This window comes from Paramisgurnus dabryanus, chromosome 4 (assembly GCF_030506205.2).
Source record: "Paramisgurnus dabryanus chromosome 4, PD_genome_1.1, whole genome shotgun sequence".
In the NCBI taxonomy this organism is placed as follows: Eukaryota; Metazoa; Chordata; class Actinopteri; order Cypriniformes; family Cobitidae; genus Paramisgurnus; species Paramisgurnus dabryanus.
The window spans coordinates 37,076,377-37,103,666 of record NC_133340.1 but is presented as its reverse complement, the minus strand read 5'-3'; the positions used below and the strand labels follow the sequence as shown (position 1 = coordinate 37,103,666).

The window sequence follows — 27,290 nt, the reverse complement described above, 5'->3', positions numbered from 1 at the left end:
GACCCTTTCAGTGTAGCATTCATAGTGAAACAGTAACTCAAGCATGTCTGTTATTCAGGTTATTACAACGTGTGATGCAATTGGCTGGAGTATGAAAAACACATAACGTAACAGTGGCATCTGGTAATCATTTATTCAATGATTACTTATACATAGATGAATGAAAGATATGCGACTACTGCTATCTCTATTAGACCTATATATAATCTCTATAAGTTGACCTCATAACAATAACACATTACAGCGTTTGAAACGAAAGGCTGTGAAATTCTCTAAAATCTCCAAAGTGCAATGTGATCAATAGCACATAATGGGGAAATACTCAGGGTGCAACAGAATGGTGTTTTTCATTTATGTGGTCATGCGATGTCACGTGATCTGTGGCAAGTTTAGTCATGTTAAGACGCAGCTTGTATCATTGTAACCTCAAGTGCAGCATTGTATGCTATGCAGGGCAATGCTCCGTGAGCTAGTTGCAAACGCAGATAAAATCTACTTTCCGGTTTAAAGGATGTTGAAATTCATCTCATTACCACCAGGCCAGTTTAATACAGGTCAGACAGACATTACTGGCATACAACAATGTAATACTTTATGGTAATTTAGTTTAATAACAGTAACGTTAAAAGCAGTTGATCTACTACAGGAACTACAGTATTTTCACACCTTTGAACAGAAAGCCCCATGAACACACATTAGTGTGCATTCGATTTGAGAACCACAACAACCAAGTGTTGTTATAACTTGCTCTTTTTGAAATGAAAAGGAAAATACACAAATGATGTTTGTGATATTTTATTGCATATACTTTAAACACAGAGATGCATTTCCAGGTGAAGAAACCATGAATTATAACTGTATACTCATTCAAGACCACTTGTACTTAAAAAGCAACCCTGGTGCGCTGATGGTCGACACATTCATGGTGATTTTCTGCAAACAAAGAAACAGATTAAAAGATTGAAAGATGAAGATTCATGGTTACATGGAAAATAAGATTAACATCAAATACGTATATGATGAGAGTTTATTTTCACTTACTTGTCCTTGATGAATATTTTCTTAATCCAAGGGGCAGCTGGGTCCAGACAGATCACCTGGTTAGTTTCTTTCAGGGTGGCACTGTGTTAGGAATAAAAAAAACATTAATTTATAACTTCATATTTAAGTTCTGCAATTGTGCATCTATTTTTATGAACACTCACATGATCTCTATGTTTTTGCAGTGGGAGTTGGGTGGAAAGAGTTCAATCTTCTCTATGAGTTTGCCCATGCGTCGACTCTCCGTTGTAATGCAGCGACATTTGTGATCTACTCCCTCAAGGCTCTTTCCTTAAAAAAATCACAGCCATTAATATTTAAGTAGCTTCATTGCACATAAAGTAATTTATTTAGATATTATTTAAAGGTGGATTGCCCTTTTTAAAACTAATATGCATTTGTTGCAATATCAGAAGATAATCTTATGCAATCTTGTGTTTTATGTATGTCTATTTATGTATCAATTATAATAATTGCATTTGTTCATCAAAAGCAATGTTGGCGGCATGCTTACCTTCCCCAATGGCCAGACATGCTACAAACACAACAATGGAGACGACAAAGATTTTGCAGTTCATCTTTCTTAAGCAAGGTTCAGATATACTAGATGCAGAAAGTTCAAAAAGTCTTTCCAATTCTTCTGTTGTGCAAATGAGGGTGAACTTTGAAAGCCGTCCAGCTGAATCAGTGATGTGTCTGGATGTTGAATTATTTTGAGATTGGAACTTCCAGCTCTTTTAAAGCCTAGTCCTGGATATGAGTCAAAAGGAATTGTGCAATATAACAATCTGGGAAAGTTCGTGCTGATGTGAACAATAATTATAGTGACCTAAATTTGTCAAAACATGCAATTTTATTTGAAAACTAAACACAAACTTCTCACTAAAACACGCATTTCACACTGCAATGCACTTGTTAAATAAATGCTAAACACATGCAGGCCAAAGTGGATCATAATTAAAACACAGTTGTTAACAATTCAAAATTGTTCACACTTTTTTCTAATGGCATTTTTTAACAATGGTATGGATTGGAAACAGTCTGAGAGGCAGATAAAGAGTATGAGGAAGAGCAGGACACGATGCAAAGGGCAACATTTTGCAGTTAGATTGCTGACTTTTTACAAAATGCAAGTGCTGCATACAGTTATATTGAAAACGTACTATTACTTGCTGTAATAAAGGATTCACTATATTCACTGAACTAAACTTGTGATTACAGTAAAAGAGAATCAAGTGTGTTGTTATACAATAATTGTATTTTTCTATAAGCAGAAAGAAGTCAGGGGTTCTGTGTATTTGTGTTTAAGGTTTTGAGAAAATGAGTGATGGTTTAAAAAATGTGCTTTAGCAATTCAGAAAAACAGTAATATAAGAATGCTTTCTTCCTCACTCACTTACCGGTAGCCTGCCTTGCGTAATCATGCATATTGCGTCCGTGGGATGTCATGGAATTTTTTGCTCATTTTTCCGTGGCATTCTTACGGATCTCCGCATATTTCTTTTCCGTGGCATTTTCACGGATTGGTTCCTCAACTGCTTTTTCCTATTTTCAAACCATTGTCGCTTTGGTTTAGGGTTAGAGTTGGTGTTTGCGTCAGTATGTCACTTTAAGTATTTGTTTATACTATTTTTTCTGATGTATTCTTTTATATTTTCTAAACTTTAATCAATTGTCGCTTGGCTTTGGGGTTAGAGTTGGGTTTGGGTAAGGATGTCATTTTATGTAAATCTAATCCTAAACCGAAGCGACAATGGTAAAAAAATAGGACAAAACAGTTGAGTAACCAATCCGTGAGAATGCCACGGAAAAGAAAGTCGAAATATGTGGAGATCCATGAGAATGCCACAGAAAAATTAGCAAAAAATTCTGTGACTTTGCCACGGAACTTTGTGAGATCATGTTGGTCATGTTCAGGCTGAGCTTTGTCGCTTTTTACTAGCGCGAATGCAGCCTACATAACACGTTTAGCGAATAAAGACAAAGCCAATCATATTAGCGATGTGCTTTAGAAAGGCGGGACTGTTTGCAGAGAATGAGATATGTTAAAGGCAGGGTATCTGATATTGAAAATGCTAACGGTAGCCTACTAGCACTGAAATCACGATATCACCCTCCAAAGCCCCGCCTCCTCCAAAACACATGAACATGCACAGACCCTACATCCACAACTTTGCAGAACAAAGTGAATAACATTACCAAATAATGAACATAAACAACTGTTTTAAATCGGAATTAGTTAAAGCACGTTTTCGGTTGTGTAAGCGTAGTAGTATTTAACGCTAATTCGTAAAAGGAACACAAATTTCATACGCAGAATATCTGAATCCATCTAAATACAATATACCAAAAGAAACATGAACCTTTCAAACCCTTTGCCTCCCGCAGTTATCAGTATCAGGATGTGAGGAGACTTTTAACCAGTATAACTAAAAATGTTTCTGGATCAAATCAGATACCCTGCCTTTAACCGTTTGTGTACCACAAATAGCGCTATTTTTACAGAATGCGATTGAGAAAAGAGTTTTAATCTCATTTAAATGATTCCTAAAAAAATTCATGTTAAATAAAATAAGTAATAAGTAAAAACACAAGAAACAGACTGACATCAGTTGTTATATTTATAAATAAAGATCAATTGTTTGTTTGAGTTTATTGCTAGGGACAATTCAGTGTTCCCTGAATTTTGATAGGGACATGTCCGAAGTAGGTCTGCCACTAATGACTAATTTATTAATTAATCGATTATGATAAATGACTAATTTACACATCTGGAGGTGGTCTAAGTACAGTTCAGTTTGGGTCCTTTGTGATTCGATTTCTTTTTGACAAGTGAAAGCAATGAGGTCCATGTCTGCTTCGTGTAGGGTTTTTGTCATGTATCCAAATCAACTGCTGCAGAGAAAGTGGGGTCTGAGTTCTTATGAAGATGAGAAATTGAAAGGGTCTGAGATCACACTTTTCTGAAAAGGACCATGTTACAACATCTTCAAAAGAAAAGCAGAAAAAATGTAGCCTCGTGCCAAACCACAAACATCAATCCATTGAAAAAGGCTAAATGTTTGGACAAGCATCTAAGTGGCTGAAGTCCATACTTGTAAATAAAACAATGTGAAGAACTTTCCATTAGAACTAGCTTTCCAAGGAACTTTGTTAAGTACAAAACTCTATTAAATAATACATATCAGCTGTGAATTTAACAGTCCAATCCTTAGTGTTTGAGCACCTCTCACCCTCAATCAAGAGCAAGTGTCCCCTTTTTAAAGTTTCTGTAAATATGACAGTTAACTGCAAACCAAAGTTTAGCGCTCACGCTTTAATATTTGATTGACAGGACAGCTGCCGTCGGTGGTTGCCTAGCAATATAAAAAATGCAGTGCACTGCTCTTTTCTAAAGTCAATCAAATAAAGGCAAAAACTTATAGTGTTTATTAACACTATCTCTCAAATAGTTTAGATCCAAATTTCAAGATAAAATCACATCGATTTACCAACAACGACCACTAGGTGTCAATGGTTTGCTGCATATTCTTGTCACAAATTGTTACATTACTGTCACTGCAATACTATTAGAGCAGAAAGGTTTTAAAATATAAAAACTACATTATTACAACTTTCCAATAATATATACTTTGTCAAGATTTTTAAAGATTTATAATAGTATATTATTTTATAAATACATTATAATGAATATGCATTTTTATAGGGTCAGTAACATTTAACAAAATGACTATAATTTATATCAACAAATGGCTTTGAAATGTGAAAACGACTTTCTTCCATTAATATATAAGTTTTAAAAATGTTTTCATGTTTAAAATAGGACATATGTAATAACAAATGGGCCCAGCTGCTATGGATAAGTACAATTTTTGAAATTACTGTCACCCAGTAGCGTAGCCAGAAAAGAGACTCTGGGTGTGCATCTGAAAATCTGTGTGTGCCACATTTATTGTCAAATTACGACACTTTATTCTTTTCCCAGTTCAACAGACACTTACTTTCATGTATTTTGGGAGAAACTGGGGAATTCAGGTGCTGTAAATCCGGTTGACAGGACTTTATGTGAACTGCAGCGCTCATCTTGTTATAGATCAAGATAATTTATATAGGTTTTTAAACGAAGAATCGAAATATAAGATAGTTGGTAAGCAAGTTAGAGAATATTGTTAATAAAAAATTAAAACAAATAGAATGTTAGTTATTGTGGCTGCGGTGTGTCACGTGACAATCATGATGCGTCGCCATGCACAAACGGGTCAGTTAAAATATTTAACTTATGCGTGAAATTGTTGATTTTAAACATATATATATATATTCTAAAGAAAAAAACAATAGCACAAGTTTAGTAAACTTTTTTTATTGAGACTATAAAAAATATTCGGCATCCATTTTTAGGTGTGCCAGCTGCCACTTTGGGTGGCACCGGCACACCCTGGCACACCTGTGGCTACGGCACTGTTGTAACCTCATTCTTTTTGCAAAACAACTACACTGTTTAGTCAGGTTTCATTAGAATTCATTAGCAAAATATTGAAATAAACTTTAATTTTCTACTGGTGGAACGAGTGAGAGTTAGCAGCACTTTGAAAAATGTAAGCACACATAAATATTCGAATACTGTTCCTGCATAAATTATTTTGTAAAACTGTTAAAATACTTATTCTAGAGTCTGACCTTTCCAATTTTAACTATATATCATGATTAGATTAGAATTTAATAGTGAAAAATTAAAGTAAACCTATTGTAGGTGTTCCTTTGGCAAGGGTGGGCATTCTTGGTCCTGGAGGGCCACTGTCCTGCAAAGTTTTGCTCCAACCCTAATCAAACACACCTGAATGTCATTTACAAGTAATCATGCAGCCTGTGATTAGATTTGTCACGTGTAAACTTTGCAGAACAGTGGCCTTCCAGGACGGGGAATGCCCTCCTCTAGAGGAACAAAAGCAACAAAGCGTTGTTAGAAAAGTCAAATAATGTGCACGTGAGGCCTCATTCTGTAGAAGGAAATGGGAAATGCCCAGTAAAAAAGGTAAACATTCAGACAGTGTGAGTCAGATACATATTAGCTTTTGGATTAACCACTAAGGAGTGTGGGTTAGGTGAAGATAAATTGGATGACATCACTGAGTCACTGAGATGAATGAAAAGTGTTAACAAAGATCTGTCTGTGAGGGCTTTGACCTAAGACCTGAAAAGATACTTAAATCTGTATGTGAATCCAACAGCAGACCTTCTTTTAGAAACTTTAAATTATTTTGATTTTGTACAGAAATTCACAAATTTAATTAGCCTTATACTTTACAATGATATCAACAGCTGTGTATCTCTGGAGCATGGCACTATAAGGGCATTAGACGAGGCTGCAACAGCTCGCATTTATTATTTATATTGGTTGCTGATCTACTGTCTCTTATAATTTAAGGGACCCCACAAAGATAGGAATACCAGTAAATTTGTGACCTTGTGGGGACATTTTGATGTCCCCATGAGAAAACAAGCTTATTATTAATCAAACAGAATGATGTTTCTTGAAAATCGGAAGTAGCAGAAAGTTTTCTGTGATGGTTGGGGTTAGGGGAAGGGAATAAAATATGCAGTTTGTGCAGTATAAAATGCATTACGTCTATGGAATGTCCCCGCAAAACATGGAAACCAGAATGTGTGTGTGTGTGTGTGTGTGTGTGTGGTGCATGTGTTCATTACTCACTGGGATGGGTTAAATGCAGAGGTCACATTTCGAGTATGGGTTTGACAAGCATGTCACACTTTCACTTTCAAATATTTGGGCATCACAGTGACCATAAATACTGAAATAAGGCAAAAAGAAAACATTCTTAGAAATATTTATAAAGGTAAAAATACTGAATGTGTGGCTATAAGGACATAACAATTTTTAACAGGGTTTTACCCTCCAAGATGGAGAGCATATCAAAAGCCATTAACAGTAGGCCTACCCTGCCTTTTCATTGGAAATTTCAGACAGCATGATTAAATTATCAAACAAAATAAATTTCAACTTTATTAGGAAGGATAAATGCCATTACATCAGTACACAGCAAAAAGTCCCAATTGATCCGTAGTTGTGATACGTCAACTGCACCACCGTGTCTGGACAGTTAAGGGATACAGTGTTGCGGGATGAGTGATGTTTTCATCCTAATCCTCCCATGAAACCTAACCCTAAACCCAACATTTCATTGGATTTAGGCCATAGCTGTATCCTAATCCTTAACCCAAAAGCTAGTAAGATTTGGCTGTCGCTGTATCCCCTCTAGCCAAAACCCATAAACATCAAAGCTACAGTGTAAGTCAGGTAGATTTGGTTTTTCCAGATGAACCACATTGACGTTATTTCTCAATCAATTTCTTAAGTACGGCCTATCCTAATCCTTAACCCAACAGCTCGTAAGATTTGGCCGTCGCTGTATCCCCTCTAGCCAAAACCCATAAACATCTAAGCTACAGTGTAGGTCAGGGAGCTTTGGTTTTTCCGGATAAACCACATTGACGTTATTTCTCAATCAGTTTCTTAAGTACGGCCTATCCTAATCCTTAACCCAACAGCTCGTAAGATTTGGCCTTCGCTGTATCCCCTCTAGCCAAAACCCATAAACATCTAGGCTACAGTGTAGGTCAGGGAGCTTTGGTTTTTCCGGATAAACCACATTGACGTTATTTCTCAATCAATTTCTTAAGTACAAAAACATTGCAACAGCAATTAAATGGTATTATAGGCGATTATAGGCATTAAATGATTTTGTAATAAGGAAGTATGAAAGCTACCGAGCCCCTAAGATCACATTGGAGTAAAAAAATCTAAGTTTTTAGTTTCATGTGCTCACGTGAAACTTTCATGTGCTCATGCAAAGCCTTCATGTGCAGAATTTTTTTTCAAAGTTTAGTTTCGCGTGCACACGTGAAACTTACGCTTTCACGTGCGCATGCGAAACTAAACTTTATTTAATTTTTGCTCAATGTCCCCTTAGGGGCTCCGTAGTAAGTTTACGGTTGTTATGTAAAGATTTATGTTTCTAACGTAATATAATTGAAATACATTAAAGGAAATAAAGTCATGCCACTGTGGGAATGGCAGACTTAACCCTAATAAGTCCCTTGGGGTCAATCTTACCCCCAAGCCACTTTTATTTAGTTAAAAAATATGGTTCCCTTCATCTCAGTGGAATAAGATTTTGTGACTTTCCAGATTATCTGTCAAGACTCATATAAAAAAAACTGGGCTTGATTCGGTCTTTCTAAAGAGGTGTAAAAAAAATTCACCAAAAGAGGCCCTTTGGGGGCAAAAATTACCCCAATTGAAATGAATGGGAAATGCAAAAAACACCATTTTTTTCTTGTTATTCATCAAATAAAACCAATGCATCCAGAATAAATCTAAAAATTTTGACACAGAAAGGTAGGCCTAGTACTAGAGCACAAATGCAATATAGAAAAGACATGCTCAATCACACACACACACACAAACAGACACACACAAACACACAAAGGTATGACTGCCACAGAGAGCATTTTTTACAGAATTTGGCAGAAAACAACCACAGATGCAAAACAAAGATGTATATAAATATAAATTTATATAAACATAAATTCACAAAATGTTTCACTAAACTATTGATGTTGAGCAATTGGCCACATCCAGTGAAATGAATGGGTCTCTAAGGGCATCTGCTGGTCAAAATGATTAATTTCCTAAACTGTAACCATAAAACTGTTTTTTTTTCTAAACACCAAATGGCTGAATTCAACACATACCATCTAGATCAATATCTAAAAACAGTTTAAATCAAATTTAGATCATAATTTAGGTGAATTTTTCATAAACATTTGATATTTTTCAGGAGAGCTAATGATGTAGTTGAGGAATTAAGTGGTAAACGGGTATAAAAGTACTTCATATCTCCCAAAACACAGCATTATTGTATAGATGGGACGTAAAGAAAAAATTATATATTATTTGTATCATTAAAAATGTATATATTTTTTGTAATCACCCTTTTAATTTCTGGGGTCATTTTTATCCCCAGGGAACTCTAACGTATACAGGAAAATAGGGGCTTATGAGGGTTAATGATAATGTCTCGAATGACATGACATGAAATGACTTCACAGCAAGGCTACAAATCTAGAGCAACAGATTAGAGGAATAAAACATAACAAGATAATGAATGTTGTGACAGTGTTGGATGTTTGTAAGCACTGCCTTACACGTTTCCGATTTTTTATTAAAACAATGCAGAGAGATAAGATAAATATTCCCATCAGTTCCATCCCATGCTTCCAGGGAACTTTGCTTAAAACAAAACTGGATCATACTGCACTTGTTTTGAGTCAGCAGTGCGCTACACATATAACGTACAAAGGTATCTGAGTTATCACCAATACTGTATCTTTACAGTAATATAGGGCAATGGTGCAAGTAAAAGGAAGTATTGTTTACCCTCATATACACATCTGCCAGAACCAGACAGGAATGATGGGAATGACTTCCAATAAATGTGAGACATGAAATACTATTGTAGATAAAAATGAATTGCTTTAATGTTTTGCTTAATGCCAAAGGTCTTACACGTGTCAAAAACTGTACTTTAATAAAAAATCAAACATTAGAGAATATAAAGAATGTGCTTGCTTGGCCCTATCCATACCATTTTTAGGAAATGGGAGTTTTCCAGTAAAGCAGGGACACTGCGTGTCTGGAAATGTGGTTTAGAAGTTTATCTGACAGAGGTCTGTTTCTCAAAGACTGTATTCATATTTGGCACATTCTCACTCAATGGATTTATAAAATAAGACTTTAAATGGATTTTAACATTACAACCTTTTTTTTATTTTTATACATATATTTGTTGAAGCATGAAATGTTCAATATATGGTTAGATATACGGTCATGTATGGTCCTTTTTTCGATTTAAAGAAGTAATAATGACTAACATTGTTGTTATATGATGCCACTGGCCACCAGTTTCCCTTTATTTTCCCCGAAACATGAAGAAGTGAAACTCTGAAAATTGCTTATGTCAAAAAATGCAGTTCCTTTGTATTATATTTGTTAAAGCATGTAATGTTTGTTTGGGTGATATACGGTAATATATGGTCCTTTTTTAATTTAAAGGAGTAATAATGACTAACATTGTTGTGATGACACTGGCCACCAGTTTCCTTTTATTTTCCCCGAAACATGAAGAAGTGCAACTTTGAAAAATTGCTTATGTCCAAAAATGCAATTCCTCTGTATTATATTTTTTGAAGCATAAAATGTTTGATTGGGTAATATATTGTCAGATTTGGTTCTTTTTTATTTAAAGGAGTAATAATAACTAACATTGTTGTTGTATGATGACACTGACCACCAATTTCCCTTTATTTTTCCCCGAAACATGAAGAAGTGAAACTGTAAAAGACTGCTTATGTCAATAATGGGCCACATTTCAGCTATCAGATATGGCATGGCTGAACAGATATGGGCCACATTGCAACCATATTTGTTTTGCTATAACTTTAGAAAGGTGGGAATGTTCTCTTATCGATTTGCCAAATGTGTATTTTGGTTTGGTCTACTACAGGAATGAGGAATGGTGGTAGTGTGAATAAAATATGAGCAAATACCTGTCTGTAAGGTCTGTAAGTGAGATTGAAGAACACACAATATGTGAATGCTCCATAAACTGGTCTTTATGGGTTTAACAATGATGCCATCTTGTGGTGAAGATTCAGTACTGCAAGAAACGAGCTCGGGATGCTAATACATTTAATTATAATTATTGAGTAGGTGCTTTCATAAGAAAATAATAATACTTGAGAAAATTTTAAGGTTAGTTTAATCCCCGGAAACACACATCTTTACCACATGTAAAAGGTGGTTTCGCATTTGTGCTTTTGGGAACGCCTACCGGCAGACAAAGTGTACTGCAATACTTTGAGATTAGAGAGAGAGTGTTTTGAATGAATTTAAACTATTTAGTTACTCAAGTTAAAACTATTTAGTAACCTCACGTTACTCGGTCTACCCATTAAAGTATTAAGATTAGACAAATAAATAATGAATGCTCATTTCTATTTCATTCATAGCTCAGACAAAATCATGGCTCTGGTCTGGGGGTGCAAACTCCGCGCCTAACTGTACCTTTGGATAAACGGCAGCATCTGCCCATAGACCGTAAAAAATAGCATCTGCCAAATACAGTACACAATACGGTATCGTATTTTGCTTGTTCAAGTGCCTGGACTAGGAAAGTGCTAGGGTGAATAAAGATACATTTAAAGAGACCTGTTTCTGAGAGAAATTAAAATGTGAGCAAGACTGTGAGGAGTGCAAGTGTAGGCCTATTGAGGGGAGAATTGGTCTCCTAAGACGTGAAAAAAGATACTGAAAACAATTCATAAATGATTGACGTGAAAAAAGATACTGAAAACAATTCATAAATGATTGACGTGAAAAAAGATACTGAAAACAATTCATAAATGATTTTTCAGCAAGCTGTTTGAAACGTTTTAAGATTGCCTTCACAACAAGGACCTCGTGCGGTGAAAATACAGTACTGCACAGATATTTGCGCTCTGCACGTGGGCATAACATAACATGAAAACAGCACGGGGTGTTCAACTTCATATCGCTGCGTAGACCCACCCTAGTTTGACATCAGAGTATCGCGAGAAGAACGGCTTTCGAATCGCTCTTGCTTTGCTTTGACGTCATACTGCAATCGGTCTGCGCAGAACTTGCCAGCTGTCATGTGTGCGTCATCTGCATGTGCTTTGAGATTATCAATTGTAGTCAATATACAACCTTTTAACATAATATATGTTTAGACAGTCGTTGGATTTTTTTTTTTAGATATGACATATTTCACATTTGTCTGCACTGTTTTTTGTACAAATTGGAAAAATTGTTTTTGAAATTTTATTCTGGATTTTGATTATTTTCTTTTCCGTGCTTTATTGTTGAGAAGAGATACATGAACAATAATGCCGAAAGTTTATATTTCAAATACCGTATTAATACATAACATAATTTTTTTTTTAGAAAATAAGGAAAATGAATAAGTTACACTATTGACCACCAGGACTTTTATTTTTAATATAAATGTAATGGTTTTTTTTTACAGTTTCTAAACATATATCCCTAATAAGTTTCAAATTAATGATGTCATATAATTTACATGCATAAACTAGAGGCTATATTATTAACAATTTTTAGGGAATAAATAAAACATTATATCGATAAGCCTAAAGCAAAACGCTCAGATCTTAGTCAAAGCTTTAAAGTTAAGCATAGTCTGTTCATGATTACCTCACACCAGTTTTTTTATTTTATAATAAATTATTTTAATAGCTTTTTATGTACCATATATTGCTAAGTGGTTACTGGTCATAATTTGAGCTGGCAATTAAAAAAACACTTTATTATATTTGATCCCGTGCCATTTATTACAAACATTCACTAAAACTCCACATATGATCTTTGAGAAGGCGGGGCATTGCTTTTAAGGGAGGGGAGAAGGGGGAGAGGTGCTGTATGTGAACACGTCCAAAAGAGAGATGGCAACGTCAACGCGCATAATGATGAGCCCATGGACCCGTCGGATGTGAACGCGCTTTTTCTTCCCGTTGCCGATCGACCCTTACGTGAACATATCTGATCATCTGACATCGATCGGCGCATCTTACCTCAAGTGACCAGAAACCCTAGTCGACCACAAGGACATTTCTTCAAGTGCTCTCCTTTCGGCGTTTAGGAGGGACGAGAGGAGACCGTCTGCGCTTCTCCGCATCATCCTGCGATTCCCCATCACAATGGCTCTGACCATTTGCACCAGATTTACGGACGAATATCAGCTTTATGAGGAGCTCGGAAAGTGAGTGTTGTATTTTCCCGTGCATTATTATTGTGTGCATGTGCATTTGATGTATAATATGACACGCAGATGTTGCATTTCTTGCGATATGTATGTGTTTTTTAACCGAGCATGCTGAACGCACAATGAAATGATGCCATTGCGAAGCGTCTTCTATTGGACAGCTCCGCTATAATTAAAGCCTACGCTTATAATAACCTTGCCACGGGCGCTTGGTTGCATCTGCAGGGTCTCAAAACCTGGTCAGCTGCCTTTGCAGATATGATTTTTGGCCATTACATGCGCGTTTGACCGTGATGATGCCCAAAAATGCTCTGTCTGTATGCAAACTGCTGGTCTGCTGGTTTAAGATTCAAACCATCACGTCAGCTGGAATAATGTATATTTTTGGGAGATTAAGTGGTCACAATTTAACACATTTTGGGGGGAAGGGGGCGGGTATCGGCATTTTTCCCCGGAGACAGAAATACTCATGGCAATGCGACAGCGCAGACACATGCATTCCCGTGCTGTTAATTATCGCGTTGGGGATTCCTCGCGTTCCGTTTGTCAAAGGGGACGGGGCTGTGGGGAGGGGGGGGGGCTGTATGGTCAGAGGAGGGAAATGTAATGTGAGGGGATGGTAAGGGTAAGGTAAGGGTGGGGGGCTATAGGGTAAGAAAATGGGTCTGTAGGTTGAGAAGAGTCTGTAGAATGAGGGGAGTAGTCTGTAGGATGAGGGGAGGGGCTGTAGGGTGGGAGGAGGGGTTTCTGTAGGGAAAGGGAGGGGTCTGTAAGGTGAGCGGGCTGTAGGGTAAAGCCCTGGGTATAGTCATTTTTGTAACGCATACGCCACAGTCGAAAGCAAAGCTTTGCAAACCATAGTTCATTTGACTCATACACATGCGCTAACGTTCAACGCATGTGCGTTGCGACAAATTGCAATACCTCTTCTGGCCTACATACTAAATACTTCTGTACGCGCATGTGTGACCTACACTTACAATGTACGCAAAGTTTCAAAAATACGACGATGCACGTACAATATGCGCACGTTCTTCTCATGACAAAAATTGCATCACATGCAATGTATGCGGACCCTTGCATACGCTAAAAAAATGGACCATACTTTAACCTTAAGGTTAAGGGGGCAATAGTGTATGAGTATGGTAACAGGAGGGGCTGTAGGGTGATAGGGTGAGTAGATGGATCTGTACGGTGAGGGGACTGTAGTGTAAGGGGAGAGGTCTATAGGGTGAGTGGATATGTCTGTAGGGTTGGGAGATGTAGTGTAAGGGGAGGGGTCTATAGCATGAGAGGAGGGGGTTACATTATAACGGGAGGGGTCTATAGGGTTAGATGGTGGGTCTGTAGGGTTAGGGGAGGGGTATTTAGTGTAAGGGAAGGGGTCTATCACATAAGACGAGGGGTCTACATTATAATGGGAGGGGTCTATAGGGTGAGTGGGTGGGTCTGTAGGGTTAGGGGAGGGGTATGTAGTGTAAGGGGAGGGTTCTACAGTATAAGGGGAGGGGTCTGTAACATAGGAGGGGTCTATTGGGTGAGGGGTGGGTCTGTATGGTTAGGGGAGGGGTATGTTGTGTACGGGGAGGGCTCTACAGTATAAGGGGAGGGGTCTATAGGGTAAGGTGTGGGTCTGTAGGGTTAGGGGAGGGGTATGTAGTGTAAAGGGAGAGGTCTATAGCATAGGACAAGGGGTCTACTGGATAAATGTAGGGGTCTAACTGTGGGTTTACACCAGACGCGAGTTCAACTATTTGCACAAGTAGATTACATACAAAGTCAATGCAAAGACCCGATCAGACGCATCCTCGCGTGAACCGATGCGAATGACGCTGTGTGGGCGGCGCATTTACCGCAAAAACACGAGCTATTCGCCTCAAATGTGTCTTCCCATGACACAAAGTTAAATCCCGCGAGTAATCTAGTGCGAGTAACGCGATGCCCCGCTTTTGGTGTGTACATAGCATAAAGGATGAGTGGATATGTCTGTAGGGTTAGAGGGGGGGATGTAGTGTAAGGGGAGGGGTCTATAACATAGGATGGGTCTACAGTATAAGTGGAGGGGTCTATATAGTGAGGGGGTGGTTTTGTAGGTTAGAGGAGGGGTATTTAGTGTAAGGGGAGGGGTTTATAGCATAAGACGAGAGGTCTACAAGATAAAGGGAGGGTCTATAAGGTGAGGGGTGGGTCTGTAGGTTAAGGGGATGTAGTGCAAGGGGAGGGGTATATAAAATAAAAGAATGGGTCTGTAGGGTTAGGGAAGGTACCTGTAGATGAGTGGAGGGAGCTGTTGTTTAATTCACCCTGCATGCAAGTGGCATTGACACACCAGAGGGTGCATTTAAGGTGATGTGTAAGTAACCCCTCATTTCCAAATAGTACAGAGATGGGTTCAGTATGCATGCAGCCAATGATTATGCAAAACAATTGAAAACACCCCCACACGCTCATCAACCACCTACACTCGTGAGCAAACAACCATTGAAAACCGTAGTTGTGTAACCTTGGAATCGCTTAGGCTGAGTCTCCATCATGGCACACATTTGACTCTCTGTGCCATATGCTCTATCCTTTCGGCATTGTGCCCATTTTTCCTCACAGTTTCTTCTCTTTGTATCTCTCTTCTTCAGGGGAGCGTTTTCTGTTGTGAGACGATGCGTGAAAATATCATCCGGCCAAGAGTATGCGGCCAAAATCATCAACACCAAGAAGCTGTCAGCCAGGGGTACGTCACCATTTTATTTTGGACACTGCTGTCAGGTGTAAGGCAGGATGGTGGTGAAAACAAATGATTCGAGTACAGCTGATGGAGCTTCTAGTGTAGCCAAACGTGACGAGGTTCTGATGTGAGATTTACAGTACAGTACATCCGGTTAAACCGCAAGATTCTTTGTGTCCAGGCCTCATCTGTTTTGACGTAACATTTGTGTTTAAGGTGTTTAATTGTGCCTGTCAATATCAATATTTGTGTCTTGTCACTGGACACTCATTGTTTACATATACATATATGTGTAATGTAGGCGTATGAGTACAGTGATGTAAATACACTGCGCTTACATTTGTAGTATACTGTATGTGTGTGCTTTTAAAGGCTTTGGCTGGCCTTATCCCCTATTGGAAAGTGTGGGCATAGAGCGACCCAGTTCTTTCAGATCCGTCACTGTAATTGTTGCTGTTGGCCTGTTTGCCTGCAGGCTGTGCTGCTATAGGGCAAACCAACCAATGGGTTATCTTCCTACCCCCTGTTCAACCAATCAGATCTTTTCTTCACAGCATCTTTTCACTGTGTCGTGTCTGTCATGTTGCCTTTTCTCTGAATCGCAATTATATAATTTCACGTAACGTTTCATTTGGGTGTGAAAATAAGAGTATTATCTGGATCATTAGGCTTGAATTACAACCCCCTCCTCTTTTTGCACAGTGGAGTCGAAATGGACACCTAGATTCTGGGATCAGTATCACTGCACTGATGCATGCTGGGATAGCGTTTCCAAAAATACAGCATAGGGTGCTGTGGTCGTTTATGTTGTCTCTCTCTCGCTCTCTGATACTCAGCACTGCAGTGCTGTGCTACTCTGGATGCTGTGCTATGTCAGAGATGGTCTTAACCTCTTTTTGACGATAAGCTTAAGAATCCGAATTGAGATTGTGACCTTTAGCTCTTGATTATAGGATAGCAAAGGGTGACATTTAAGGAGTATATGGTTATTGACAGGTTCAAATCTTGTTGGTCTATGGATAACCTTCGAAAACAGCAATAATCAATATATTTTCTTTTCGTGTATGTGTACGTGTACGTGTAAAAAAGATAAATGATATGCAAAACTGAGTACAATTAAAAAAAGGGTTTTTTAGAGAATGTATCATTAAGTTCATTGAATATTTCTTGAACATTTGTCATGCCATGTTTCAAAAGGTTTTTACACTCGTGTGATGTTTGTGAAGAGATCTTTGATTATCTTTAAAATAAGATCCAGTCCTTAACATTCTTCCATTTGCATTTTATGAAATAAATATTAATAGATTTTTGGGTGAACTGTCTCATAATCTTATTCCTTTTTATCCGTGTTAAAATAAACACTTGTGAAAAGAGGAGAAAAGGTCAGACTGTAAACAAGAGAACTAGACTAAGAAAAAGGCAAAAGAGAGGTCAACAGACAAGCACACAGATGCATTACGTAAGGTATATGCTGCACAGAACTGCAGCAATGAAATGATGAAGACCTCAAAGAGAAGAAGATATGAAGTGGAGCTGGATGAAGAGGAGGAGACGGAATGATCAAGCAGAAATGAAGCAGACCGATGTCTGATAAGAAAACCTTAGGTTCAGATGTGCAATATACATATATTAGATGAATATTAAAACAAAATCTGCTAGTTTATTATAAAAAAGACCTTATTTTCTTAATGATGATCATAACAGGGAGACAAATATAACCTCATCCGGCCTATTTAGCAGTATTGTGCATTGCAGTACACTTAAAAAAAAAACAAATGGTGCTAAATACTACTAAAAGTTCGTAATCAGGAACCATTTTTAGTGCTACAGAGCACCTACTGTATATAGCACCTCTGTAGAGCCATAAGTGGTGCTAAAGCATGACTAGATCACCACTTTGGTACAACATAGCATAAATGTGTTCTACACAGGTGCTACATAGATGATGCTTAGCAGAAAAAATGGTTCCCCTATTATTACAAGCCAGTGAATCACTTTTGGTGCTATTTAGCAACATTTTTTGTAGATTGTATAATGTGCTCAGATGCACCTGGATATTTTATAATCATTGATTTACTGTTATATGACATTTTGGGCCAGATTTACTAAACGGGCAAATTACCAAGAGTGCAATAAAAACACAAAACAAAAAAAATGCAGATGGTAGTGGGAATGTCTGCGAGTTATAACACAGCCGCAACAGCTGATTTCCATATTGACCATCGCAATCTACAACAGGCAGCTCAAATTAGTTCAGGGTCACAAATAAGCAGAGCTGATGAGGTGCGGGTGATTTATTAACGCCTGATGCCCTTGAGTTCAGCACCACGGACATCCAAGCAAACAAAGCCATAGGACATTGAAAATAACTAAAGGACAAAAAGATGAAGGTTTACAAGAAGTTTTAAAACACCTGCTATTGTGTGACTTCTCCTAGTGACTCCTATTTTATTTTATTCATCAAATAATATGATATATGTATATAATATGTTCCTCTGGCATTCCAAATTAACTCTTACATGTGGAAAAAATCCTCAGCCTTGTACCACGCACTCTCAGATCTCTGCCAAGCCTCTTATTATCAGCCAGTAATATCACACGCACAGACATTAGTAAATTGCGTTGCGTGAATCATTTAAAAAATGTCCTCCCATAAATTTTGTGTCTGAAAGGGAAACTCCTAGAAATGCATATGCAAGGTCCGTCACAAAAATAACTAAACCACACCTTTTCAGCGCTAATTATCCACTGCGCATCTTTAGTAAATCCCGTCATTTGTTATTTAACGCCAAAGTTATGGTTTGCGCTGGCGCAAGCTGTTAGTCAAACAAAGCTGTGGGAAGTTGTTCTGTTGTTTTACATGGGGCAAATGTTAAGTTTCCTATAGTAGTAGCTCATCTGGTAAAGCTTGGTGCCGCCAACGACAAGGTTATTTGTTCAAGTCTCGACTCATATATTGTACTGTAAATATTAGGATATCAAGGAAAGATCATGTTCCATTAAGATATTTTGTACATTTTCTACCATAAATATATGAAGAGTTTGGTTCCAAAACGCGATAAACGGCATTCTTAAAAAAATTTGTTACTGGTCAAAATTGATTTATTGGGTTTTGGAACCAAACTCTTCATTTATAATTCGATTTTTATCATTAGTAATATGTGTTGCTAAGGACTTCATTTGGACAACTTTTTCTCAATATTTTGTTTTGCACCTTCAGATTCCAGATTCATATCCTAACAAACCATACATTAAAGGAATATTCCATTTTCTTAAAAGAAAAATCCAGATAATTTACTCACCACCATGTCATCCAAAATGTTGATGTCTTTCTTTGTTCAGTCGAGTAGAATTTATGTTTTTTGAGGAAAACATTGCAGGATTTTTCTCATTTTAATAGACTTTAATAGAGCCCAACAATTAACACTTAACTCAACACGAAACAGTTTTTTTCAAAAAGACTATAAACGTTTCAAAAGACTATAAACGATCCCAAACGAGGCACAAGGGTCTTATCTAGTAAAACGATTGTCATTTTTGACAATAAAAATAACAAATATACACTTTTAAAGCACAACTTCTCGTTTAAATCCGGTCGTGATGGGCCAACGTGACCCCACGCAATACGTCAAGACGTCAAGTGGTCACAGAGGACGAACGCGAAACTCCGCCCCAGTGTTTACAAGTGTTTAGAACGAGGACCGTTCCTACATTGTTGTATGTCAACTGATACTAATTAATGTCTTTGTGTCAGTTTATTGTTTACAATGGTCCGCAAATGTGCGTTTTATATATGTAACACGTGACCTCCCTACGTCACTACGCATTTACGTTAGGTCAATTTCAAAAAATGACCGTTAAAGGAATAGTCTACCCTTTTGCCATATTAAACTATGTTATTACCTCAACCTTGACAAATTAATACATACCTATCTTTTTTCAATGCGTGCACTGTACAGCGTGTTGTGAATTTGTTAGCATTTAGCCTAGCCCCATTCATTCCTATGGTACCAAAAAAAAGTTTTATTTTGTGGCACCATACTTACTGGTATAACTCCTCATGTAACAGTCTTTAAATAGGGAAAACACGGAAGTGTTTGGTGGCTTCCCTGTTTGGTACCATAGGAATGAATGGGGCTAGGCTAAATGCTAACACATTCACAACACGCTGTACAGTGCACGCATTGAAAAAAGATAGGTATGTATTAATTTGTCTAGGTTGAGGTAATAACATAGTTTAATATGGCAAAAGGGTAGACTATTCCTTTAAGACTAGTTTTGTGGTCCAGGGTCACATTGCAGTGAGCGAACACTGAAAATTAGACTTTTAATAGGATCTTTAGACAATGCAACCCAACCCGCCCTAATCCATAAAACATAACAAAAATGGAGGAAATTGCTAGCAAAGCCATTCCCATGCAAATTGACGCATTAATCTGATCAAACAATTTACATAAGAATGCGAAACAAATGACAGCCAATTATTTTTGAGTTTCATGAATGAGCCGGATTGAACGAATTGTATTCTATACCTGACAGCCTATAACAAACAGATATCAGCCACTGAAAACTGCTGTTTATAATTTTGATAGTTTGTTTAGCATTCAGCCTACTATATTACTGCAATTGTATTTTAACAAAATATCAATGGACGTTGTCACATGAATCATATTAAAAACTACATTCTCTTTACCTTCTAAGATTATCCATTGTATTATTATCAGATCTGGAGTATGCCAAAGACATTTTTCCCATTTCATCATTCTTTGAAAGATCATTTGGCAGAAGAGTCTGTATTTCTTGCATTCTCCACATAATAAATTCATAACAAGTGATTTTCATTAGTCTTGACGTTTCTGCAACACAGGCAATAAGGGTCAGAGGTTGTATTAAACAAGACATGAAATGAGCTTTGTCGGAAATGTTGTTCAAGAAGCAACATTCACCACCTCTGAATCTCCTTGACCTACAATGAGTCATTCACTCTTGGGGAGAGAGAGAGAGAGAGAGAGAGAGAGAGAGAGAGAGAGAGAGAGAGAGAGAGAGAGAGAGAGAGAGAGAGAGAGAGAGAGAGAGAGAATGATCACATGAGAGGATGGTGCTGCAAAGCTAAAAATAAACTCATTGGTTTCACAGACAGCACCTTGTTCACGTCCACACACACACATACGCGCACCAATGCAAGAATGCATTCACGATAACCTCAATACATGGATGAACTTTGTCAGATATTCTGGGCCATTTGTGCAAAACTAGTAGGTCAATGCTTAGACTGTGTCAGAAACACGTACTGTAGTAGTAAAAACTGCACACTTTTTTAAACTAGGCCAATGAATTCTGAGGAGAGTTAGCTAGGGCACTTTTAATTAGAGACACGTTCTCCCTGTTCCTATCTCTCAGGTGCTCTTTGACCAGTGGTTCAGATTCTCTAATGGGCTTTAACTCGCTGGAGTGTCTGTGGTCTCGTAAGGTTGAAGGGTCACTCACCTGAAGAGCCACATAGGGCTCTTCACCTCTGTCCCCGAGCCAGGAAAGAAAGGAACTAATCACAGTTTGCCGAATAGCGTTTGTGATGTTTCTCTCTGCACCAGCATTTAATGTAGGACTGAACGTTCTGTCCTAAGCTCTTGCTTGGGTGGATGCGGTAGTACATCCTCAGTGTGGCGTGTCCTTGATTGTAATGTGTTAAAAAAAGATTATTTTAAATAGTGATTTTTTTGTGGTGTAAATTGCACAGTTCATTTCGATGATTTGATACCAGTTTTTAAGTTTAACCAACTTGAATTTACAATTCATCTAAACTTGTTTTTGACTAGTAAGGAGTTGCATTAGCTTAAGTAATTTTTTACTTTATTTTTTATAATTTATAAAAGCGTCTCACTAGTCAAGAAAGTTGTAACTTCAGATTTATTCAGCTAAAAAATTTAAGTGCAACAATAGGTACGTTTACATGCAACCAAATAATCAGTTTGTAATCGGATTGATGGCTCAATCGTATTGAAAAGCCTTTATGTAAACACCTTAATCAATATGATTGAGGACGATCGGATGCAAATTTGGATCGTATTGAAGGGGGTGGTGTACTCGGATCTGTGATCCGATCCGCAGGAGAAAAGTACGCATGTAAACGCGTGAATCTTAGTATTTTGTCAATCGGATGCAAAAATACATTGTGCACATGTGCAGAACATTTGTGGTCAAGTTCCCGTCTTATACGCCCTGTCCCAAATGGCACACCCTGGACTTGTGGTCCTCCTCAGAGTCCACACTTTGATGACATCACGTAGTCCAGACTTTAGGGACCCTTGATGCGAGTCCACGTGGGTGCACCGGAGTCGTATTTTGGGACAGACTCGAGCATCACTGGAAATAGGTAGAGAAGTTGCCCGTCAGTGTGAACTCCTCCCTTCCGTCGTCTGATTGGTCTAATTGCCCTTTCGCAAGGACTTCTGGATTGGCAAAGTCTGCGAAGCCTGCTGCAGTGCGGGCTTCGCTGAAGACCGCATCAAGGGGGCAAAGGAGGCGCTGATGAGCACACTTCAAAGCGTAAAAATGACAGATGGGACACCCTACGGACTCGTAGAGAGACCGAAAGTCCACATGAAGTGCGCCATTTGGGACAGGGCCATAGACGGTTTCATTGGACGCACGTGATACACGTCTGGATCCGAACCTTACTTCCGGTTTTGTTTTTTTAATGGTCTGAGTAGTTGCTAAACTGATCTCTTGAACAAATGCCTCGTCGAAAATAACAAATGTTTTGGTTTTGTAGATAATCTATGTGTTGTTGTTTTGCTTGTTATATAAATGAACTACGTTTAAAGAACTTTGTTGTTTATTTATTCTTAACGGAGTTTACCGGAAGTTACGTGCGGACCGCGACAGCCGCTTGTTTATGTTGTTACTGCTGAAACGGTCTATATTAAACTCTTATATCACATGATTCTCGTCACAGAAACACGCAATAGCAAGGCAATGGCATCACACATTATTAAGGTAAGGTACTGGGGTCACGCGATGTACATTCTGCCGCGTTTATGTGTACTTTTAAAACATTAGGCTACTTTAAGCAATAAAATAGCATTGTGCCTTTTGAAAAGTGTGTTTTCATCACCTATATCTGAAAACTTCTTAAGAACAACTTTCTCCAACTCCGTTTTGACTCGACGTAATGCTGTCCGCAGAGAGGCGTTGCCAAGTCCTCTGCTTTTTTCGAGTTTAGATTTGAGCTGTTTCCACCAGTTGTTTTTTTTCTGCGGGTTAAAGATGAAAGTATTTTGTTCATTAGTTATTGTTATTTGGGCTGTGAACAGTCATTGGGATGCTTTTGGGCTAGTTTTGAATGTCCATTTGGGATGGTTCTGCTCCGCGAATCTGGCAACCCTGGCTGTGCGCCTGCACAGACGTTCATTCGAATTCTATTGAAACGAACATTTTATTCAGATTGCAATCTTTAGGGTGCATGTAAACTGTATCGTCGTAACCTACAATCGTATGAAATTTAATCGGATTGACAAAATTTTGTGCATGTAAACATAGCCAATTAATGAGTTTTTACAGTGTATAACCGTATCCTGGTATTGAGAGGTGGTTTCTAGTACGGTTAAGTGTGAACTAGCCATGCCGGAGGGTGGATCTAAAAGCTTGACGTCTGATAAATCCCCTTCAAACAGCACTTTGGTCCCAGAAAATTTCCATAAATTTGGCAGAGAGGATTCTGTATGAACAAAAATACGTCCTGGAAATATTCTGGGATCGCTACCATAAATAGGACCTAGTAACATTTACAGAATATGTCCTGTGTGAACAATGCAGGTAGAAATAATGCGTGTCATCGCAATGGTTCAGCTCTTTGACACAGGGATTTAATCACAGATCAACATTCACAATGAGAAATGTCGGCAAACTGGCCTGAAGCAGAGATCATGGAGCTCGTCACTATCCGTGTTAATGCATGGAAAATCATGTGAATGAACCAAAAATCTTGGACATATCCCCAACGCATTTTCTGTGTATTTTCCGTAATCTCTGTGTAAAAAGGACGTTATGCGACTGTTTATATCCTCCCTCAACTTTAACTGTCACAGTAAAATCTCTTTTCATACATACTGTACAGCATGATTACATGCAGCCGCATGTCAGAGTGTCTAAATAGACCCCAAATAATAGTTTGACTTCATGCGTTGCTGCACAGACCGAATGGTTTATAACATTAAATAAACACGCAAGAGAGATTTTAAAGCATATTAGGATCAGTCTGCTCTTGAATCACTCTCATGTTACTTGAGAAATAAATCTGCACAGCGCTGCATGAAGTCAAATACACTCAATAGCCTAAACCACAAACGTATAATTATAATAAACTTCAATGGGCTGACGCTGATGAGAGAGAAAGCTTGAATAGCTTACAGTTTTGGTCCACTTGTGAACAGTTAAACAAAATGCATCGTAATACTAGGTATAAACAGACCCATAAAGTGTAGTAGGAGTGCAATCCAACGGGGAAGGGGGTACAATAGCATTTGGATACGGTTTCGGTACCATACAGTAAAAAGACGTATTCAATTATTTCTGTTAGACTAAAATCTAGACTCATCATTAGGAATATAAATGCTCAGTCCAATGTAAACAAACAAAAAAATAGTAAAAGTTTACAATACATTGCAGTTTTGACTAACTGTACTGTACGCTAACCATAAAGAATTGCAATCATATCATCACCCAAGTATTCATAAAATATTTTGGCACTTTGTCGATTCCTGACCCTTGTGTGTGTGTGTGTGTGTGTGTGTGTGTGTGTGTGTGTGTGTGTGTGTGTGTGTGTGTGTGTGTGTGTGTGTGTGTGTGTGTGTGTGTGTGTGTGTGTGTGTGTGTGTGTGTGCGTGTGTGTGTGTGTGTGTGTGTGTGTGTGTGCATGCTTTTCTGTTATCTGATCAAAAGTATCAAAAAAACAATATCGTATCAATCTTATCTTATAAAAAAATATATATATTTTTTTTTTACAAAACAAATAGTGTGATTTTTTAGTTGTTCTGCATTAGCAGATTAACTGAACAGCTGTTAGTGCCAGTATGCTTTATGTTTTTAAATATTTTTTAAAGAGTAAGCATTTGTAAAAAATGTTACATTTATGCATAGACATGCACATTTATTACTTTAATGAATTGCAACCACACAGAACATTTAACTGTGGCGATGGCATAGCAACCCTCTTAAGAGGCGAGATCACCTTAGCAACTGCATTACAATTTTTGTAAGTAATATAAATAAATATAAGAAACTGAAGCGTTTTGCCTTTGCACTTGAATTATGTCATAATATATTCATGCACAAGTAAATGCAAATGGAATGGAAATAAATGCAATGGCAAAAACGCTTTTCAATTCCTTATGAACGTGGATTCAAATTAAGCAGTACACATTGGTGCCACCATTGGTCCCTAAATGTGACTGTGCACTGCATGTGTGTGATAGGGGTAAGATCAAATATTGATATTTTTAAATATAAAAGATACATTTATTATCATTATTATTATTTGGACACAATTGAATATTTTTGACCCAAATTCAAAACAAGTTGAAGGGCAAAGTACTATACTACTGTAAGTATAGTAAAGGAAATAATTAAATATATAAAAAAAAACATTTAAATTGTGTCGCAGTTTATTCATGCACAAATGCAATGGAGATTCATGCCACTGCAGACAATATGCAATAGGCTTTATGCCCAGCTGCACTACTTCCTGAACTTCAGTCAGCTCCTTGTTTCCTGTCTGCCATTATTGGACAAACTGATTAATCCAGGTGTGTCTGATTATTCTTGTTGTGACTACTGAGGTCAGGCACACCTGGATTAATCAGTTTGTCCAATAATGGCAGACAGGAAACAAGGAGCTGGCTGAAGTTCAGGAAGTAGTGCAGCTGGGCATAAAGCCTATTCCTTATGCATGTTGATAGTGTTCAAATTAAAGAGATGGTTTACCCAAAAATGAAATTCTGTTATTTCTTTCTCACTTTCATGTTGTTACCAACCTGTATAAATTAATGTTTGTAACTAAACAAAAAAATAATACTATAGAAGTGAATGGGGCTCATGAACGGTTTGTTATAAACATTCATCAAAATATCTTCTTCGTGTTTATCAAAACAAAATTTATACAGGTTTGTAACAACATGAGGTTGAATAAATGATGAACGCATTTTCATTTTTGGGTGAACTATCCCTTTAAGCAGTACACGGTGTTATTAATAAAATGTCACTGTTTGTTATTTTTAACTGGTGCAGAACGTAAATCGATCGTAATCTGTGATATAAAGAAAGATCTGGGTGAACTTCTGTTATTTCACATCAGAATTGAACCATCCTTAGATTTATTTATTTATTTATCAAGCATGATTGCTAGAGCCAAGCCAGAGGATGAGGTCTGGTCATTCTTGTCTCTCTCTCTCTCTCTCTCTCTCTCTCTCTCTCTCCCTCATGATCTCAAATCTCTCATTAATCTCCTGGAAAAGCAGTACCAAACATGAAGGAATACTCTCTATCTCACACACACAGCTTCACACACACACAGCTTCACACACACACACACACACACACACACACACACACACACACACACACACACACACACACACTGCTGCAGTGCGGAAGGCTTCATATAGCAAGTGAAAAAGAGAACAGCCGAAATGTGTGCGTATGTATAGGCGGTGGTACTGTCAATATAGGCCTGTCAATTCTTCTGTCCAGGCTCCTTTATAGACGAACATGTATTTATTATAATTGTAAATTATTAATTATATAACTTCATTATAGACACACCTAGTTTTACTCTATATAGTGTTCAGTATACCACAGTACACAATGACAGGACCCACAAGAAGCTGTCTTCCTGCTGTCATGTCACACGCATTCATAGCTTTGTTTGTGGTTCAGATAATGCAATGATTGATAGCCTGGGTGTTTGGCCTTGTAAATTTGAACAGAGCGTGCTAGTGGCACGATAGCAGCGGATATAAGTGAAGAGAGGTCACATGGTTGCACATACATCATGTCATGTGATGTTGGTATACAGGTGTTAGCGTACCACTTTTAATAGCAAGATAACGTTTTGGCTGTGCAGAATACTATTAAAAGTGTAAAATAGTATGCATTATGCAACGATAAGCATCCATGCCATTGTCAAATAACTTTATACATTTGTGTCTAAATATAAAAATATATTTTAGATGGATAGATAAATGATCTTGGTTAGTTGACTGTGTAGAAAATGTTATTTTATTCGATTCTGGTGGGTGTTCTCGTCCAAAGCCAGATTAATAGTACTGATATTGTTCAGCGTATAAAAAAACATGCCATCTGTTACAGATCTGAGCATTTCTCAATTTTTGGATGCAGTTCCTGCTTCAAACTTTTAATGTTGTTTAATTATGAAACACAAGAATTCATTTGACCTGTTATTTTGAGTGTTTAGTTATAATAGTTATAGTGGCATTTATTTGTACACTTTTACCCTGAGATGGTTTTAAAGTTTGAATAATAACTTGGAAAGTTGTGCTGGTGTTGAGATCTGGAGTGCTCTTATATTTGCATGCAGGCCTGGTTCCACTGCGGAGGGGAAGAGAGGCCTTTGCCTTCTGATTGGCGAAATGGTT

At 37.7% G+C, this 27,290-nt stretch overlaps 2 protein-coding genes across 7 annotated transcripts in view; one reads left to right on the top strand and one right to left on the bottom strand.

Annotated features, from left to right (window-relative positions):
- Positions 1 to 779: 779 nt before the first annotated feature.
- Positions 780 to 1,765, bottom strand: LOC135735840 (interleukin-8-like). The gene is made up of 4 exons (XM_065254451.1): positions 1,556 to 1,765; positions 1,206 to 1,332; positions 1,042 to 1,122; positions 780 to 933 (listed from the first exon to the last, which is right to left on the bottom strand). The coding sequence occupies exons 1-4, from the start codon at positions 1,617 to 1,619 to the stop codon at positions 921 to 923; spliced, it is 285 nt and encodes a 94-aa protein (XP_065110523.1). The 5' UTR covers positions 1,620 to 1,765; the 3' UTR covers positions 780 to 920.
- Positions 1,766 to 12,567: 10,802 nt separating this feature from the next.
- Positions 12,568 to 27,290, top strand: part of camk2d2 (calcium/calmodulin-dependent protein kinase (CaM kinase) II delta 2) — a 39,535-nt gene continuing 24,812 nt past the window's right edge. For 3 of the 6 annotated variants that reach the window (XM_065254447.1, XM_065254444.1, XM_065254446.1), the window contains exons 1-2: positions 12,568 to 12,917; positions 15,551 to 15,645. In XM_065254447.1, coding sequence (XP_065110519.1) covers positions 12,856 to 12,917; positions 15,551 to 15,645 — 157 coding nt within the window. In that variant the 5' untranslated portion in view covers positions 12,568 to 12,855. The remainder of the gene's footprint in view (positions 12,918 to 15,550; positions 15,646 to 27,290) is intronic. The other 3 variants (XM_065254450.1, XM_065254449.1, XM_065254448.1) reach the window with 2 other exon arrangements.